Source organism: Symphodus melops (assembly GCF_947650265.1).
Source record: "Symphodus melops genome assembly, chromosome: 14".
Classification (NCBI taxonomy): Eukaryota; Metazoa; Chordata; class Actinopteri; order Labriformes; family Labridae; genus Symphodus; species Symphodus melops.
In genome coordinates this window covers 5,486,250-5,505,736 of record NC_136704.1, presented here as the reverse complement: position 1 = coordinate 5,505,736, position 19,487 = coordinate 5,486,250, and the positions used below count along the sequence as shown (strand labels likewise).

At 40.7% G+C, this 19,487-nt stretch overlaps 1 protein-coding gene across 1 annotated transcript in view; it reads left to right on the top strand.

The window, feature by feature from the left end:
- Positions 1 to 2,175: 2,175 nt before the first annotated feature.
- Positions 2,176 to 19,487, top strand: part of LOC306835084 (uncharacterized protein) — a 35,225-nt gene continuing 17,913 nt past the window's right edge. Inside the window, exons 1-7 of the mRNA XM_079361491.1 lie at positions 2,176 to 2,225; positions 6,591 to 6,635; positions 6,713 to 6,763; positions 10,202 to 10,255; positions 12,815 to 12,868; positions 15,903 to 15,974; positions 16,457 to 16,492. Coding sequence (XP_079217617.1) covers positions 2,178 to 2,225; positions 6,591 to 6,635; positions 6,713 to 6,763; positions 10,202 to 10,255; positions 12,815 to 12,868; positions 15,903 to 15,974; positions 16,457 to 16,492 — 360 coding nt within the window. The 5' untranslated portion in view covers positions 2,176 to 2,177. The remainder of the gene's footprint in view (positions 2,226 to 6,590; positions 6,636 to 6,712; positions 6,764 to 10,201; positions 10,256 to 12,814; positions 12,869 to 15,902; positions 15,975 to 16,456; positions 16,493 to 19,487) is intronic.

Here is a 19,487-nt window from a genome sequence, read left to right as displayed (position 1 = left end):
TCCAGCCCACCCTGCTCTACTGCTCCTCCTGCTTCTTTAACCTACTCACAGTCAAAAACCGAGCCAAACTCACCCGTGTCACAAACATTGCAGCCAAACTAATCGGTCTCCCCACTCCCACCCTGTCAGAACTCAATTCAAAGGCCATCACACGCATCGCTCACACAATAGGACTGGACATCACCCACCCTCTTAACTGCCTCAATAAATAAAAGTCTAAAGTCTGCATCGGGTTTAAACAAAAAATGTACGCTGCCAGCACAAAATGAAGTGTTAGTAGACATTGGTCCTCCCTAACAGAAGTGTCAAATGAAGCGTAACAAGGAGTTTGGATTATGATCTTTGTTTTTTTTTTTTTTATTATTGTCAGTTACTATTTTTAGTTTTATTTGATTTGATTAAAATTACAAAACAAAGAATTTTTGTACAGTTTGAAAAGTATTCTGAAGACATGAGCGGATAGCAAACAGAAACAGTAGCTGCCTATACGGTGCTGTATGAGCATATAGGGTACATGTATGTCTGACTTTTTACTGCACGTTAGTAAGTATGTGTACCCATGGAATCAATGTCATGTAAGGATGATCTCAACATGTTGAGAGAACAGGATCAGAGACAGGACGAAAGTTACATGACTGACACAGTAAAAAGCCAAAGATAGGGTTTGAGGAGTCAGCAGTGCTGTGTGCACTGCAGAGGCTTAATGTATGTACTTTGTGGAAAACCAATTCTTTTTTGCAGACATCTGTATAAAAGACAAATGCGTACAGGATCTGCAGGCAACATCGTGAAAACGTACAATGATGGGTTTGCATGGCCACAATGTGTTTTACAGCTTCTTTCACATGTTCATTACCAGCGCCAGTGTATTAAAGTAGGACATACTGGAACTTGCTCACACATCACTCGCATCCTACTGCATTAAAAAAAAAAAAAAAAAGGCACACAGTATAACAGTATGGAGGGGTCCAAAGGGGAAAACCAATCAGTGTATTTTTGTGTGTTGGATCAGTTGAAACTTAAGTTGCATGTTGTGTTGTGGCTTGAAATGTGCCTGTTTGTTGCTGTTCATTTGTTGTCTTTTAACAAGCTGCCGACTTACACTAACGGACCACATGAACTCGCCACACAAGCTGGTTTTCATGCGTCACTGTTGCTACCACAGAGGAACTTACAACTGGCCAAATACAAATCGTTCTCCTAACTGCAAGTTGAGGTTTCGTATGTGACACAAGATCTGTGTCTGAGTGAGCTGCTCTCTTTCAAGAGATTGAAAGTGTTGGAGGAAGATGCTTCAGTTGGTAATAATGACTCTTCTGTTCTGCTGACCTGTGTCTGTAATTGTTTAACTGTAGTTGTTGTTAGGGACCGAGCATAATGAGGCTACTATAATATGATATGATGGAATTTTGAAAGGTCATGAAAAATAAGTTTGTGCTGAAGTCAAAAGCTCATTGACATGTTTTTGAGATTCCTCAATGATGCTGCTAAATGCACACATACAGAACTCTTCATGTGTTGGCTTTCCCATATTGCACCATAGTAACACTGTCCTCAGTGTATGTTCAGGAAACTCAGGAAATAACAGAAGTAGACGCCAAGCAGGCAGGTTCAGAGTAAGTGGGTGCAGCAAACGAAAAAAACAACAACACTTTAGCACTCGCAGCTCTTGATCATAAAATAACTGCTGCAATAAACTGAGCATTGTTCTTTTGTTCAATTCTGCTGGCAGGGGTGAATCTGGGTGATTTGAGCAGAGTTGTGCTTAGAAAGTTTTCAGGGAAACGACAGAAGAAGAAATTAGGTTTTCATGACCTCGTCATGTTTTTTTCTTCACCTGATCGCTGCTCCGACCATTTTCAAAAATCATTCGGTACCGTACGCCTGAATATCGAGGGTTCTGATGTGTTTAATGACGTGTGCTTTTTAATTAGTATCTCCTTGTAATCCTGCAGAACAAGGATTTCCAGTTCATGGACCACTGTGAAGCGTTCAGCCAGCCGCGACCTTTAATAAGACCCTGTTCCATGTCTTATTTCATACTCATGTCGTCCTTGGTTTTATCATTTTACATGCCATTAAAATGTGGCTTCTTGTTCTTGGATAGCAAACCCTGTTCACTGGACACCTCTCAATGATCTATTTGTTTCAATTTTCTGTTGTGTCCTCAGGGTGGGATGGGAGAACCCGGGCCTACTGGGGATGCTGGACCTAAAGGTGCCTCGGTGAGTTCATACTAATTGTGTTGAATTCAACTATAAGCTACAAGGCAGTGTTCAGCTATAAGGCGATAAATCTTAAACACTACTCCAGACGACAACAGTGACATCAATGTATTAAGAATGCCGAGGTATAGTTTCCTATGACTGGTGACAAAATAAGATTCCTGTTAACTCAGCATTCAGTGGAAATAAGAAGAAGCTACTTTTTATAAGGTCTCATAAAGGTTTGAAGGAAGGAGTCATCAGCACACAAAGACAATGAAAGACAGATTCATTGTGACTTTTATACACTGTGGTGTGTTAGTAAATTCACTGCTAACGCACACATAGGCACATTGAAAAGACACAAAACACATAGAATTGACAAAGCTCTTTCAAGTTTTTTTTTTTTTGCATTCATTTCTGTTTAAGGAGTCAGGCTAAAATAAGTGCTGAAAGAAATGAATTGGTGTTACCGACCTTTAAATTACAAGATTTCAGGGGTATACGTAGATGGCTAAGTGGTTAGGTTGCCCCCCATGCACAGAGGCTATAAACCCCGAAACCTTTCTGGCATGTCAGTCCCCGCTCTCTCCCGTTTTTTTTTACTCTATCCACTGATCTTTCAAATAAAGACAAAAAGAAATGATAAGAATGCAATAAAATTGTCCACCGTCTCTGCGTCACTCGGTCATGTACTGCCTCCTAAGAACCCACCTTCCCATTCACCTGCCCCGGGACGACAGCTTATATTGTATCAACTTTAATGGAATAGACTCAAATAAAAAAAAAGGTTTATTCATGTGGAAAGTCCCTATTTTTACTTCAGCTTTAAAGCTCCCTTTGGAAAACCATAATTGCAGAATGTTATTCTATGTTTATGTACTCTTTATGTTCACACTTTTACATCCTGTGTCTGTAATTGTCAGGCTGGTAAAGTCATAAGTGTTACACCCCACAGCCTCACAGTCACGCTTTATTAGAGGCAGGCTTTAAAGGGGAGCACACACATAGAGAAATGAACACACATGCATTACATGTATGTGCATACCTGTAGTACACACACACACACACACACACACACACACACACACACACACACACACACACACACACACACACACACACACTGGGGAACTTGTTTTTCCCGTCCTAACTAATTACACAGCCTTCAGTACTGATATCCAGACACTGTGTAACCCTGAATTAACTCACAGGGGAAACCCATGTTAACACACACAGACCACACAGTCCTAGCAGACAGGATAGCGTGCAGAAACACTTCTCCCACTGCACCCAGAAACCAAACCCTTCTTAATCAAGCAGAAATTTACATGAAGTGCTGGGGAACAAGAACTGTGAATGCACGTCTTATTATTGTAAATACTTTTACTATACACTATTACATTGCCCCAGTTGTAATTGCCCTGCAAACAGAGGCTTCATAAAACTGTCTCTGCATTCATTCCAGGCTCTTCTGGCTGTTTCTCAAAGAGGTTTACATTTACAGAGTCTCAAATGCACCAGTGAACCTAGAAGGGAAAAGATGAAGATATCTCTGCACACATTACATGACAGAAATGATTTGGATTTGTTACTATCTTCCACTTGGGTTAAAGACGGTTACACAGTGTTTTAATGTGTACAGTTTGCATAGGTTCTTCAAATCTAAACAGGTCAAACCTCTGAAATCAGTAATTAAGTGTCAGTATAACATTAAATTTCAGTATATTAAATATCAGTATATTAATATTACATATTATGTAAAAGGAGATGTCCAGTCGGTTTGTGCACATTTATGTGTCTCTCCAATCAAAACAAAGCTGTACGTGTGCAATCTTTATGCACGTGCTGAAACTGCTGAATTATGTTTTAATGCAGTGTTTTCTTTGAGATGCCGTCCAACTACACGTAGCATCGATATAAGGAGAATATTCTCAAAGTAGACTTGGTTTCTTCGTCTGCATATTCCAATTTGTTCTTTTATACCATGGCTTGTGAAAACACAGTGTAGGAGGATTTTAGGGGCTGTCCTCCTGAAATCTTTACGATGCTTAAGTGCAAACAGCTACTGACCGTCGAACAGGGTTGCACACGTTAACACACAAAACGTTATCAACAATACAAAGAAACTTGATTTTTATTACATTTTGCTGGGGGGGGGGGGGGGGGTTGTGGTGGGTGGTCATTATGTTATGTATTATTCAGTCACTAGCACAGTAAATAAAGCACAACGCCAATGAAAAGACATGAGAAGGAAGTAATGTGCATGACAAGTTCAACTAAAATCTTCACTAAGTATGAATCTCTCCACGTTAAATGCACATTTTTTTTATAACATGGCAGCAATGTCACAGTTGCATGAAACATTGATTGCATTTTTAATCTGCAATGATCGGTTTCTGAAGCTCTCGGCTTCTTAAAAAATTTCCCCTCGCTCCTTACCTCCTCTGGCCCTCTCAGTTTTGTCTGTTGTCCCACCCTTTCCTCGTTCTGCCCCCTCTTCACCTCAGGGTGAACGCATGATGGTGTTTCCATAACCACAATCTGCTAAAGACAGATAATGGATCCTGCTGCTGGCAGCTTGATGAGTCAGGTGAATGTTATGATGCAGGGCCCGCTTTGCTTAATGTGTTTGTGGATTTTTTTTGTTCAGGTTTAAACGTTAGTCATCACTTTGATCAGTGCTTACGCCTTCATCTGGAACACGGAAAAACATCTCATTTGTGGGACAACATGGTGATATTCTCTGTTGTACCTGAAAAAGCCAGAGGTGTCAAATCCGGGTTAATAGTTCAGAGTTAATCTTACGTTCATTTGACATCACCTTCCTCCACAGTCTGAAATTCCATTTGAATAAATGACCACTGCAGATGAATAAGGACTATGCTGAGATCAAAATATGACACTGAGGAATGTCTCTTCGAAGCGGATTCAGAGGGAAAGACAGAGGGTAAACAGGAAGTGTTCTTGATGTTAGCAGAGCATAAGCCCCGATGTTGTCACTGAAGCAAAGCCACCGTGTCAGACACCTGCTGATATCCCGAGCCATCAGATTTATTTTAACCCTGCGGATTACACTTCATTGACTTTATCACACAGACAAACTTATCTATCATCAGTGCAGCTTCACATATCATGAATGCAAAACACTTTGACGCTCCAGAATGTTCCGGCAGGTATTTGTACCAAAGGAAAAGGAGTCTTTCAGAGTCCCATTTTCATCACCTTTAACTCTCGATATATCACAGTCTAACATCTGACACACGATGCATGATGCATGGCATGACGGGGGAAATAGCACTATGCACCCGCATCCGTATTTACTTCATGCAAGGATATCATTACCATCTCCTGATTTGACATGACAGTTTCTAAATTGTGGCACTGTATTAACCAAAACAGTAACACAGGCTTTTCTATTGAATTTACCATTAATCAGATACAAGGTAGATTCTGAGTCTCTGAAGAGAGCCTGTAGAATCAGAAAAGTCTTACATCAAAGTTTTTGTTCCAAACTAAAAAATTAGTTGTAGTCATGTCATTTGCAGAAGATAGAAGATAATGCACAAGATAAAAACCTTTGCGAGACGATGGTAACTAACTTGACTCTAAACCGTAGACACTTGGGGGCAGCACACCCAGCTTTAAACTTGAAATGAAGAATTCCTAAAAAGTTCCTGATGATGATCTTAATATCGGAACATGTTCTCAAGTCCTTCACATGCTAAATGCTCAAGTGTGTTCACAAGCTACTGTGTCTGCTGTGCAGGTAGCATTGGTGGATTTATCAGAGAACTTTATTTTGTTTGCCTGTTACAATCTGAACAAAGGAGTTAAAATCACCTCAGTAAAACAACGCGAGCGCAAATGGAGTGAGCTGCTTTAAAGCTCCTCTGTGTTGAGATGCATCGCCATGAACTTCATCAGACCCGTCCACCATTAAGGATTCAAAAAGACGAGCCTGATTGGTCAGCTATTGCCTGCAGTCGATTGACATTTGAAAGTTTTGTTGCTCATTGTTTTGCGCTTATTGATCCATATTCACAAATTTAAGTTTAACCACGTCATTAAACTATTTGTCTTCTCGACTTGGAGTAACTGTTTATTCTGTGACAGGACTCACTCATTGAGTCCGCATTGACGTGACTTTATAACCAATACAGCAGGTCCACACACAATGACGGGTAAATGAACCTTGATCACAGATTGTTTGGTATCAAAAATAGGTTTCAGTAAGTTTGAGGTTGAAGATCTACAGTTCGGTTTTAACGCCACTAAGCCAGTGAGAAGACTTTGGAACAAGTGAGTAGGTGTGTACCATGTCTATTGTGTTACATGTGCATCCTGCAGAGTTATAACAATAGTCCTTCATTGTGTTTTCTGCAGGGGTCTCAGGGATTACCTGGAGAGGTGGGGCCAAAGGGACCTCAGGTAATGGTGACCCTAACCTAAACTTCAACTCACCCCGATCAGTTGTTTACCTCCGGTTTTCTTGATTGTCTTTTCAGGGGGAGAGAGGACTGCCTGGGCCTGAAGGACCATCAGGAATGAACGGACCGGTGAGTAACCCAACCACGCTCCTTAAAACATTCTTCAACATGCTGAAATCACATATTTGACAGCCATGAAAATGCCAAATTACACGGTGAAGAGTTATATTGCATCTTGACTTCCAGCCATTATATGTAAGCTAAGCGTTGTTCGAGTGCTCGTATGTTTGATTGATGGCTCAGAGAGCTAAGTTGTTGTCTCTGATGAATCCCTTTACACCTGGGGGATTATAAACAAAGAACTTAATGGGGACAATATCAGCATCAGAATCAGACAGATGGAACATTATTTTCTTGGACGATGCAGGAAACAGTCGTCTGATCACTCGAGCAGGACGACGCTTCCCAACGGTGAAGCTTTCTGCTCGATCATAAAAAGAAGCATCTGGCAACATGGAAGTAGCACATGTCTCTGCTCACTCCTAAGCCAGCAGTCGAGTTCGCGATGACAAATATAACAATACAGCCTCTCGGGAATTTGGCAGTCCAAATTGGGAGTAAACTGAACAAAAGCCCGCCTGATTAATACAGGCTGTTGACTAATTGAAAGTGGCATAAACTGAAACACTGAATGGGTGCACTTTTTAAGTGTAGAACACACTCTGGCTGCAGGACACAAATCATAAATATAACAGATAGATCCTTTTTCAGCTTAAACATCATTTTGAGGATGAAAGAATTAAAGGGTGAAAGGTATTTAAAACATTTTTTTTGCTTATAGAATTAATGATATATAAATGGAAAAAAAAAAACATAAAAAATCTCAGGTGGGAATCCTTTTTTCAGCTTCTTTGTGATTATTTAAAATGGTCTGGAAAAAAAAACAAAATTTTTGTGGTTTATGAAAATTCAACCTAACCTTTCAGCTGAGGTAAGGCATTTAAAAGGATCCAAAGAGTTTTTACAGGCAGACTTACAAGGATTAAAGCATCTGCCTGTTAGCTAAGCTCATGAGTAGTATCTGTTCTGATCAATTTAATATCCGTTGTGTCCCCTTTTTTGAGCGGCGGCGGAAGAAGCTCAATCTGAAGGGACTTGGTTCAAGCCCAGGTGGAAATTAGTCTGGTAGCTGGAGAGGTGCCAGTTCACTTCTTGAGCTCTGCCAAGGTGTCCTTGATCAAGGCACCAAAACCCCACTGCTCACTGTGAGCTCCCCCCCCCCTCCCACACACACACACACACACACACACACACACACACACACACACACACACACACACACACACACACATACACACTCTGACATCTCTCTGTTAGTGCATGTCCATAGGATCCTTTTTGTGTTCAACAACAGAGTGTAATGTTAAATTTCCCTGCACAGGATTCTTAAAGTTTCTATCCTTCTGTATTCCTAAATGTCATGCATGTAAGTAGAGAGTCCACCTGTTCCTGAAGTTGAGTGCAGTCTTACTATATCTCTTAAACAAGATTTACACACATATATCTGTTTACATTAGAGTCTCAGCAGTCAGCTCCTAATGAGATCATTAATTCAGCTCAGGCACCGTTTGAGACCGTTTGGTTTATTTAGCAGTGTCCTTAAGGTGCTGAGTGGTTGTTAAATTACAATCGTGTGTGTGTGTGTGTGTGTGTGTGTGTGTGTGTGTGTGTGTGTGTGTGTGTGGTTATGGTTGTACACCCTGAAAGGGCACCCCCCTCTGGTATATAAGATTACACACAACCAGATGCAATTAAAGTCGAGAATTGTGACTACACAGTCCTCCATGGTGAGCGTTAGCCGCTGTAGTTTAAAGCTCTGCTGCCCTCTTGTGGAGGGAAAGAGACACTACAGATAGATGACGGGAGGAGGACATTAAAAGCTGCATTGAGAGGCATTAAAACAAACGAAGACTAAAACATTTACAGTATGGAGACATGTTGATCTTTACAAACAAGTAAAATGAAATATAAGACAGAAAGGGATTATTTCTTTTTTTATTCATTCAGATGCATCACTGATTTCAAAATTAAATTGGAGTAATACTGTATGAACAAAGGCCTCTGCATCATATTCTTGCTGCCTCGTGTAGCTAAACTCAGGAGAAGCAAACTGCAGAGATGGAAGTGCACAGAGGTCACCTTTCTTAAACCACAAGCTTTTTCTTCATCCCCCACCTTCTATTCCTGTCAGTAGAAGAGAACACACTGATGACGCCGTGCCTGCAGAGAATCTCTGACACACACACACGCAGAGTCGGGAAGAGAAGGAAGGACCTGACAGCCTCTGTGTCTAGGCAACCACATACTGTATCATGATGATACAGTACATTTACAAAGACGTCAAACTAATTGTCGTTTGACCCGGCCAACACCAATTAAATATGGCATTTCAAGTGTGCCCATTCTTGGTTTGGCTCTTTGTTAGTCAATAGACACCACAAACGTACGTCTCTCATTCCTCCAGATCACATTCTTCACATGAATTCATAATGAAGTCACGACAGTATGCTTTAGTTGACTATCAAATTCAGTATTCAGTATTGGATTCTGTGGAGAGCTGCTTCAACAGCCCAAAGAAAAATCTAAATGTTCAATGCAAAGGCCAAAATCATTCATTTAAACCACGCTTTGAATGTTTCCCTTTTGAATAATGAAAAAGTGTCATTGTCATACAATCTACAAAAATGCATCCACACACTAAATAAATCACCCCTGACCTCCAAAACAATCAAATATAACCCATACTCATTAACCACAGTGGTCGACATATAGACATTATTTGTCTCGGGTGTGAGCCTCACACCCTAACCACACCGAACCACGCAGCCCTCCAAATGACCATATTCATCCGAAACCACCAGATGTGGTAATAAAATGCATCATCTGAGACTATTTCAACCATACATTAAGTTCTAATAAAATAGTGTTCATGAGAATATTGACTTATGAAGGACGTAATAGCCTCACTCTTTAAAGGGTATACTGTACATATCACTCGAAACCTGTGAAACATGTGGCAAGTTGACCTGAGAGAGTTTCAACCAAAATAAGGTGTTAGCATATGTGCTACATACAGTAAGCTACATCTGATGAGCCTTTTATTCAGATGAGAGGATTGTTCCTGTTGACTTCTGTCTGAAATCAGGGAGCTATTGTTCCAACATTAAGAGTCTCAGTGTGTGTGTGTGTGTGTGTGTGTGTGTGTGTGTGTGTGTGTGTGTGTGTGTGTGTGTGTGTGTGTGTGTGTGTGTGTGTGTGTGTGCGCGCGCGCGCGCATGCTATGTGTGTGTGTGGACCTGAGCCATCTCATTTCTCCCTCAGTGCCTCCTGACCAAGCCGTCACACACTCCGTCACATTCAGCCCAAAGCTCTGTCTGTCTCTTTCATTTCATCATTTCTCTCTCTCTCTCTCTCTCTCTCTCTCTCTCTCTCTCTCTTCCCCCTTCCCTTTCGTCTCCTCCCTCGCCCTCTTCATCTCTCCTTCAATATCTCTCTCTCTCCATCCAGGGAATCCAGGGGCCCCGGGGGCCGCCCGGAGAGATCGGCCGAGATGGTCCCAAGGTCTGTCCGTTGAACGTTATAATTAGTTATTATGCTAATGGCCTGCTGCTCCCCAGCCGCTTGGCTATTCTCAGCCTGTTATAATGTTGTACCCTCCCTCCCTGTTCCCTTGATGTTCCCGCAGAGAGAAAAAAAACATTTTGCTTGAGAGGGAGTCAACTAGTTTGCAATCAAATTATAGGTGTTTCTGAATGTGTGATGAATGCCATGCTGCCAAGGACGCTTCATATTTAGATGTTTGTCCTTCAAACAAGTTCCACTGTTAAGTTTTTAAAACATTTATGCAAAGTAAGGCTCTACAGTATGTTGCAAAATGTGGGGGCTTGCTGTTGATAGAAAGAGACTCTAATGTTTCAGTTTTGCACTTGGATTAGAAAAAGACAAATACAGAGAGCATCAGTCATCGTGATATCCTGACTTTTCACTTCAGGAAGCTGCAAAAATGACAAATTTACTATCTTCTATCTTTCAATTGATGGATTGCCTCCTTTTTTCATTACAAAGAGCAGCACAAGGTGCACGTTTGTGTTTCGCCTGACCTTGAAATGCATTCCCTTCCCTTTGGAATTTGTACACTCGGCGCAGCACACAGATGATGGGAAGAGATGAGAGTGAACGATGGGAGCTTCATGCATATGAAGGTGGAAATTGGCTCTCTCCGACATTGTGCAGGGACTGAGGAGAGGAGAGGGACTTTTTTTTTTTTTTTTTTTTCTCTCAGAAGCCCGATGAGTCAGTGATTCGATCAGGCAAACAATGACACAGAAAAAAAGGGCATAAGTTGAATAACCACCCTAACTAGTGAAATCATTTCGATAAACAGCTGCCCTATCAGCTGATTGAACTCCAACAGCAATCTGAAGACGGCGTGTTTTATCTGTAGATAATCACAGACTAAATACACAACACATGAACAGAACAGCCCCGTTACCACAATGATTCACTTGAAGAAATAATGCACATCTAGCGTCTGCTGCAGGGTAACTACACACGCTACCACAGTCTAAGTTTACATTTAATCCTCATTTCAATCAGTCAGCTTAGTCACATAATAAGTGTGACAGTCGTGTATTTATACATCATTATTAGGTATGTCAATATCATACATCTTTGTTTTCAAGGAGGTGTTTTCACATTTATTTATGTCATGAAATCAAACTGATACATTGAAAAGAAAAAACCTGCACCCAGCTCTTTGTGAGTGACTCTGCACATGACTGCTGATGATTGAGAGACACTTCTAATTAGACTGAATGTCCCACACAAAGTAGGCGTCCACACTGTTTTGTGCATTCAGACTTTCTGAAGTGAAATCTCATGAAAACACTGAGGTCAGAAACTGGGACCATTCGAGGAGCAAATGAATGCAGAACCAAAGTTCAGAGGGATGGAAACGTTGCCATTTTTTTCTCACACACAGGTGATGCTTACTAAGAGAAGTGTGCAGGATTTTTTTTTCAAAGTATTACAAGACTTAAAATACACTTACCAGAAGGAAAAAAAATGCAGTTATAAAATCAATGAATGGAGATAATAAGAGGGAGAAGAAAGTACTTAACACATTTGAAATAATATGCATAATATATATTCAATAATATAGTATCTTGTTAAAAAAAATCACAAATGTATAGAGCTAGAAACAATGATGCAAAATGTGTGCATAATGCTTTAATATCATGTAATCACCAGGAGATCCAGGAATCCTTCTGAAAATGTGTTGGTTGTTGAATCAGAAAGAGACTGAGACTTCTGGGGTGTTTTTCAGCTGACCCATTTTTACAGCTCAGTTCTTTATATACATTTTTGAAACCTGTGATATTTGCTTTTTTTTAAATCAATCAGTCAGTTTTTAAATACATTTAGCCAATTCATCACAAATGTTATATCAGACACGTGACACGAAGAGCAGGTCTACACTGTGCTCTTTCTTATATTAATGACAAAGATTATTCCGCCCCGGCATTTCTGTAGCTAAATTCAACATTATTCTCTCGGGTTAGGAGAGATGGACTCCCTCAACATCTATTGTGTGCACAACGGTTGTATTGCTGCTAAATATCAATATTAATTAGACTCAGAATACAAGATACAACTAGACCCCAGTGTAAACGCGGCAGCACCGTGTTTATTCTGCTAAGAATGTGTAACGTTCTGTTCGTACGACCACAGCAGGAGGCTTTTAGAATAGCTTCACTCGCCTACGTTCGTTGAGCCATTTTCGTCATGCACCACTAGCTTACCTTGTGTGGTTGGCACAGCTGTTTAACAGGGAAGAGAGCAGTAATGGGACTGGCTGAGAGGATAATGATTAATCACCACATGCTGTGATTTATATTCCACTTTCAGCCAGACTTCTTTTTGCACGCTGTGCTGCACCTATGTGAATGCAAAACAGCAGCTATACTCTTAAGTGCCCTCTTTGACCTGTGTGCCGGTCTTTGTGGTGGATAGAAGTAAAGCCCTAAGATTTGTGTTAGGGATTAGATTTAGAAAAAGGCTGTTGTCAACTGAAGATACTTAAAAGTATTGTCAGACTAATGCGTAGCGTGTTTTCCTCAGGGGAAGTGTGGAGATCAGGGGGTTGCCGGTCCGCTCGGTCCACCAGGTCAGAAGGTGAGTGAAGCAGCGGATTATTGACAAGATGTTACAGTGTTCTCTTTAACCTCTGTCGTCTCTGATTTCTACCACTGCATCTCCCCTCCCTGTCTTTTTATCCATCGCCTCGGCCTCTATCTCTGTATTTCTTCTGTTATAAGAGTGGTTGCATACAGTGCTTAGACTTCCTTTGCCCTTTAAAAAGCCAACACCTGATTAGCACAAACTAACATCTATCTCATTTGGATCGATCATTTGGTGAGTGAAAGATTTGTTTTTGGCTTCTCTCTGACCTCCTCTCTCTCTAAGAAAAGGTGTTTTTTTGTTTTACCCCTCGAAACTTTGAAAGCAGCCAAACAAGATGTCAAACCCTTCTTTTTGGTCTTTGACTTCAGTGGGAAGTAAAACAAGTTTTAGGAAGTCTTTTCATGTTTCTCAAAGCAAGGCAATACTTCAAAAAAGTACTTGTATATATTTTTCAGTCAAACCAAAGTGAATTTTAGTTGTGGCTTTAAGTGAGTTAAGTTTATTTCTTCCTCTTCACCTCATCTCGCGTGCTTTATGTTTGCTTTTATTATCGTGTTTGTGTTAGTTGTGCTTCCTGCTTCAGTCAGCTTGATACCCGATTGGCTAAAGTTCAGTTCCACGTGACAATGCAGTCAGTGCGTGGGCCGTCCTCGTTGTTCTCCCCACTCAACAGGATTTCGGATTGTACATGTTGACCATGTTTAATATTTATAAGTTCAAATCAAGGCGGCCCCAGATCATCTTCTGAGCAGATCGGGGAGGTTATCAATCACCCTTAACACACCTTTCACCACAGGAGAATCTGGCGAGATCATTTTTGGAACCATCAGATAATCATGTCTTTGCTGATTTTCGTTAAAAGCGAGAAATCTTGTTGCGTTTACCCCCCCTTAAGAGGACTTATCGGAAACGTTTGAAGGCTCCTTGGCTCCTTTGAATTAAGACCCATAAAATGTGCACAAAAGGACCCTTGATTTCAAAATTGGACTTTGTTTTGATTTGCCTTAAACAGGAACCAGTTCAGCTCGCAAACTCCTTCAACCCTTCTTCGTCTTTATGTGTCTGTGTGTGACTCAGCCTGTCTGCTGTACCGCAACTAAACTAATTGTATGTTGTTTCACCATTCCTCGGCTATTCTATTGAAGGCCACATAAAAGTCAGCCCTTGGAAATTCAACATGGTGGTCAGATTAGTGAGGGCATTGCTGATTGCCCTCGAGGCATCAGGATGAGATCGGGGTGACAGATTTCCTCTTTCTTTTTCCTCTTCTGAACCAACCTCATTCTCCATCTGTTTCCTCTCATCCTGTCAGACACTTCTTTCAGCCGCCTGCCGTTTGAATCCTGCTGATGACTGACAGCCACGCTTAAAATGCCACTTGTTTGATAAGTGACATTTTTTTCTGAGCAATTACTTCCATAAATGTCAACCCTTGTTGTTTAAAAAAAAAAAGAATTATCCGACATATCTCTGCTGTACTTAATTACACAGAACGTTGTGTTTTTTTTAAGGTTTCGTTTGTCGAAGCAGTAATGACTTCAGCTTTTTGAAAAGTGATGTTTTTTATGAAAAATGAGAGAACCTGCTGAAAAGTTTTCGCTCTAAAACACCTCAATAAATCATATTCAAAAAGGCTTGATTACTGAAGAAAACATTCCTTTTCTCAAAGCAGCAGCCTGGGAAGAAGTCACAGGGGACAGAATAGACAGTCACACAAACATATTCATATTTCTGAACAGATTTTCAATAATTAACACTTTCCTTTTATCTACTTTGTGAGGATGGTTCCTTGTTGGATGTAAAAAAAAAAAAAAAAACATAATGGTGATAACAAGCATTTGAAGATGGTGGACAGGGGGACACAATTTTGCCCGTTGGGCTTCTAATCTTTGTCCAGTCTATCAGCACACCATCCACGGACGCAACTGTCAAATAATGCAGCTTGTTCGATGGCTTTAATCTAAGACTGTAAAGGTGCAGCTGGAGAGGTGCCAGGGTTAGGGTTAGTCTGACAGACAACTTCCTGCAGTGAGGTGCATGTGTGAAAACAGAAATAGATTACGCTTTGAATGGCTTTAAGCCAAATAATGAACTTTAAAGAAGAGATAAGGGTTTAGGTTTAACTGGCCACCATGTACTTAAAAGAATACACAACGTTGGTTAATATTTGACAAAGTGCTTGAAAATGAGACGTCAGCGACCATCAGATCCAAATGGAAATGATTAAATGGTCCCCTGGATCAAATAAGTGTCTGTTGAAGTGATCTATCGCCCCCTTCCTGTCCCCCTGAAATGGAAGTCTATGCACCTGTTCCACTTCACCTGACTCAAACACAAGTTCTAAAAGCCTTAGCTAGAATACAATATCGTACATGACCTTCTGCAAGAAAGGAGTGACAACAGCTGCAGCAGGTCTTTGGAACTCTTTCAAACAACAGGATCACTAAAATACATGAAATAAAACCAACATGTTTTTACAGAACCACCTTAGCCTTACAGGAGGAAATGCAACCGTTTTTAAATCACTTGAAGGATAATCTGGCTTTCTATGTCAGACTCTTATTCCTGCTGCTTTTGAACTTTTTTCTATTTGCCTGAACTCGTTCCTTCATGACAGTCATCTTTTTTCTTCTTCTACTCTCTCTACTCCGCCTTTTTTGTTTGTTGTTGCTTTTTTCAGCTTAAAAAATTAGCATGTGTGTTTTCAGTAATGAAAATGTTCACTGTTGTTTTGAAAGTAACAACAGGTTGTCAGGTTTTAGAAGACAAGGTCACACGTCGAAATGATAAACTCAGTGGATTTAACTTGTTCATACTTTTCCACTTTTGGGTCAGCAGCTAATTTGTAGCACTTGATCCCATTCATGGGTCAACCACAGACCTTTGCATTGCCCCCCCTCCCCAGGCTCTTGGGACTTGGTCACTCTACCCTTTAATCCCCCTGATGGCAGGGCTAAACTTCATTTGAACCTTCTTAAATGTCATCCATGGATTTCTCAGGATCAATAATCTTTCAACTTTCCAGGGCTCGATAGGAGAGCCAGGTTTCCCAGGCATGTCGGGTGCCACTGGGCTGCCTGGGTTTAAAGGCCACAAGGTGAGAGTCACTGCATACACACAGACAATACATAGAAAGAGCTGCATGGCTTTATATGGACATAATGAAGTCTACAATGGCAACAGAGGTGAGACTTCATGAATGATTTATGCTTCTGGTTGTCATGTGTTGGCACATTTACATGCTGTGTTGTAGAAGTGTTGACAGCTTCACATAATACATACACTTGTTAATGTATTATTCATACCTTACTAAGATGACATGATACATTTTAATGGGGCTGAAGGTTGTCCTTCACACTTCAAAAGCAGTAAATACAGTGCAAGCCAGATCAGTCTCGTCAACGCACTGCATTTAGTTTTTATGAACAGGAAACTGTCTTCGGCGACATTAATGCTTCAAGTTCGAATTCATCAAACAGCATATTGTTACTTAGACAGGACGCTGTCAGTGTCAAAAAAAAAGTAGCTGTACTTAACTGTGAGTTAAACATGCTCTGATATTCGTTGTTCTTTCTTCAGGGGGAGAGAGGAGAGCCGGGATCTAAAGGGCACCAGGTACGCTTCATCTTCGACTGCAGAGTCATGCGCTCTTTTTTCATTAAAATAAACTCCATCATGTATTTGTTGATAATTAAGTCACACAAATCCTGCATCCAAAAAAATCTTTCTCCATTGAGAATAAACAGAATCCAGTCAATCCAGCAAGTTCTAACTCGCCACTTGTTAATTAAGCGGTGACTGCGAGGTCTGCAGCCTTCGCAATACACAGCAGGTGCCCTAAAGTGGTTTCAGTGTTTCAGTCCGTAATGACCGGGGTTGGGAATTGGAAGGTCACCAGTTCAAGTCCTGTTGCGGACTGGAAGTCTGGAAACTAGTCTGATAGCTGAGAGGTACCAGTTAACTTCCTGAGCACTGCAGAGGGACATGTGACACTTCTCCGTTAATGCGTGTCCAAAGGATCGTCTTTGTGCGTACATATTTCAGCCCATGTGCAATAACAGTGTCAAAGTGATTTCCCCTGGTGGGATTAATAAAGAGTATCTTCTTCTTCTCTAAGCTACAGGAAAGCCTCCACATAAGACTTTTGTGTTTGGGTTAGCAGAGACGGACTTAAAGTTGTGTATATTGTATTCTAAAATGAGAATTTAAATCACATCCTCTGATTGAACGAGGTTACCTAGAATAATAATAATAATAATAATGAACTGTGCAGGGCTACTTGAAGAGCTGCCATGTTTGACAACTTGGCAATTTAAACATGAATTTAATTCACTTATTTATCATCATCTGCTTCTGGTTTGTTTTTTTCCAATCAGTGTGTGAAGAAAAGACATCTATATGACACAGTATCACAGTAGATCAGATTACAGTCTGTGGTTTACTGTATCTTAAAAGACGAGGTTTAATCTTTTATTATGTAGTCTGGAAAAATTAAAAAATGAATCAGTTGTTTAAAGAAGGCGGGTTGATTATGGTGTGAGGAAGCATTTCACGTTGAGGTGGCACGTTGAGGTGTGCTCTCTTCTGTGGCTCGTGTTGTCACACACATTCACATATTTCACAAAATGTGAGTTAGTGTTCATTTTCGTCAAAACAGATGTATGCTTTAGAAATGTTTTCTAAGGGAATACTTCCTGTGTATCCTCAAGGTAAAAAAAAAACAGGTGTTAAAGGCTTTTCTTTCATCATTAATCTTTTGAAAAGCCAACGTGTTTGTTAGAAGTCTTCTCTTCCCCTTGTCTTTCGCTGGCTCATTGCTTTCATAGCAAAGAACTGTCAGCAGGACGGTGTACCTCATTTCCCATGAGCTTCTTCTGCACACGAATGTGCCTCCTCCGTGTTGTTGTGAGATGCGAACAAAACGACACTCAGCAGGGTACTTTGCGTCGCTCTGAAGCACTTCTTTAAAGGTGTTTACATGCCGTTGCTTTCTGCTAAGACTAAAGAGGAGCGCCATGAAAGGCACAAGGAAATGAAAGAGTCAAGAATTAAATGTAAATAGTGAGCTTACAGCTAATCTCTTTGTAGAGGTGCCAGGTATGACATAAACATGAATCAGAGGGAGAAGCTTTTTGATGCATTTTTATGATTTTAATGTTTACATTTCTTAATTTCATCTGATAAAAATACAAGAATATACAGAGTAGCATAGTGTGTTTTTATACTTGTAAGTTTAACAGTATTGTTGCATTTTTAACTGTTTTCAGTAAATGCATATGGTAATATGAAGGCACTGCTGGCTATAGTCCTCCGAGCGGGCAGCCCTGGTTTGAATCATGTGGCTCCTTAAACGCATGACATTCCCCTCTCTCTCTCTCTACCCTCTCTCACTCTCCCTCTTCTCTCTCACTCTCTTATCTCTCTCTCTCTCTTTCTCTCACTTTCTCTCTCTCTCTCTCCTCTCTCTCTCTCTCTCTCTCTCTCTCTCCCTCTTCTCTCTCTCTCTCTCTCTCTCTCCTTCTCTCTCTAATATCAGATTCTATCTACTGTCCTGTGTCTACAATAAAGGCATACAAAGCTTAAAAATAAACCTTTAACAAAAGGATTCGATTATGCTTGATGCTGATACTGTTGTATGAACAACAGTGTAGTGAAGAAATGCAGAGCTAATGAATGACATCACAACCTCCAGATAAGATGAAGAAGATATACTTTATTAATCCTGCGAGGGTAAATTCAATACCCTCATCTATTAGAATATTCTCCATTCATTACTACTGCACATTGATTTCATAACTATTGCACACATAAATTAGCCATAACCATAACTTTATTATAACCTCTGCTAAAATGTATTTTATTGTTGTTTATTCTACTATATTGCACTGCATTTCATTTCTATTGTTGACTGTGAGTCGGTTAAAGAAGCAGGAGGAACAGTAGAGCAGGATGGGCTGGACGATGCTTTGGTTTAACAGGAGGAGGAGATGGGGGGCAACATAGAGTCCGATGGGGGGCAACATAGAGTCAGAGTGCGGGGGCTGCCCACAACGAGCGCTCCTGAGCCGGTGGAGCGGTTAGAAATCTTGCTCAGGTGCAGCACCTCTCCAGCTACCAGACACCGGGATTTGAACCGATGACCCAACCAAAGTCCCTACAGACTGAAACACTGAGCTAACCAAACATCCCTGTAAGCTGAGCTGCATACCACTCCTCTGACCCTGATGATCATGAATTATTAACAGGGATTCACAATGAAGTCCTATTGCTCTGTCCTTCTTACCACTGATACCTTAGTGGTAAGAAGGACAAGAGGAATGTTCAAGTAGTCTTTGATATCTTCACGTCTGAGGGAAATGTGAGAAACCAGTCCCTACTCATGTAATGGTTTCATTCACAGAGAACCAAGTCACATGCTTGAAATGTTGTGCAGTGTTTTCCACCGCTGCTCAGTAGCACATCAACCCCTCAGCACGTTAGCAACAAGATGTCACACTGGTTTTTTTTTCTTGTACGATTGTGAACACAGCATCAGTCAGAAATGGAACAATCAAAGCATGTGATGAATGCTCTGATTCAGTTGCTTGCCTTCACACGCACTAATGGAAGA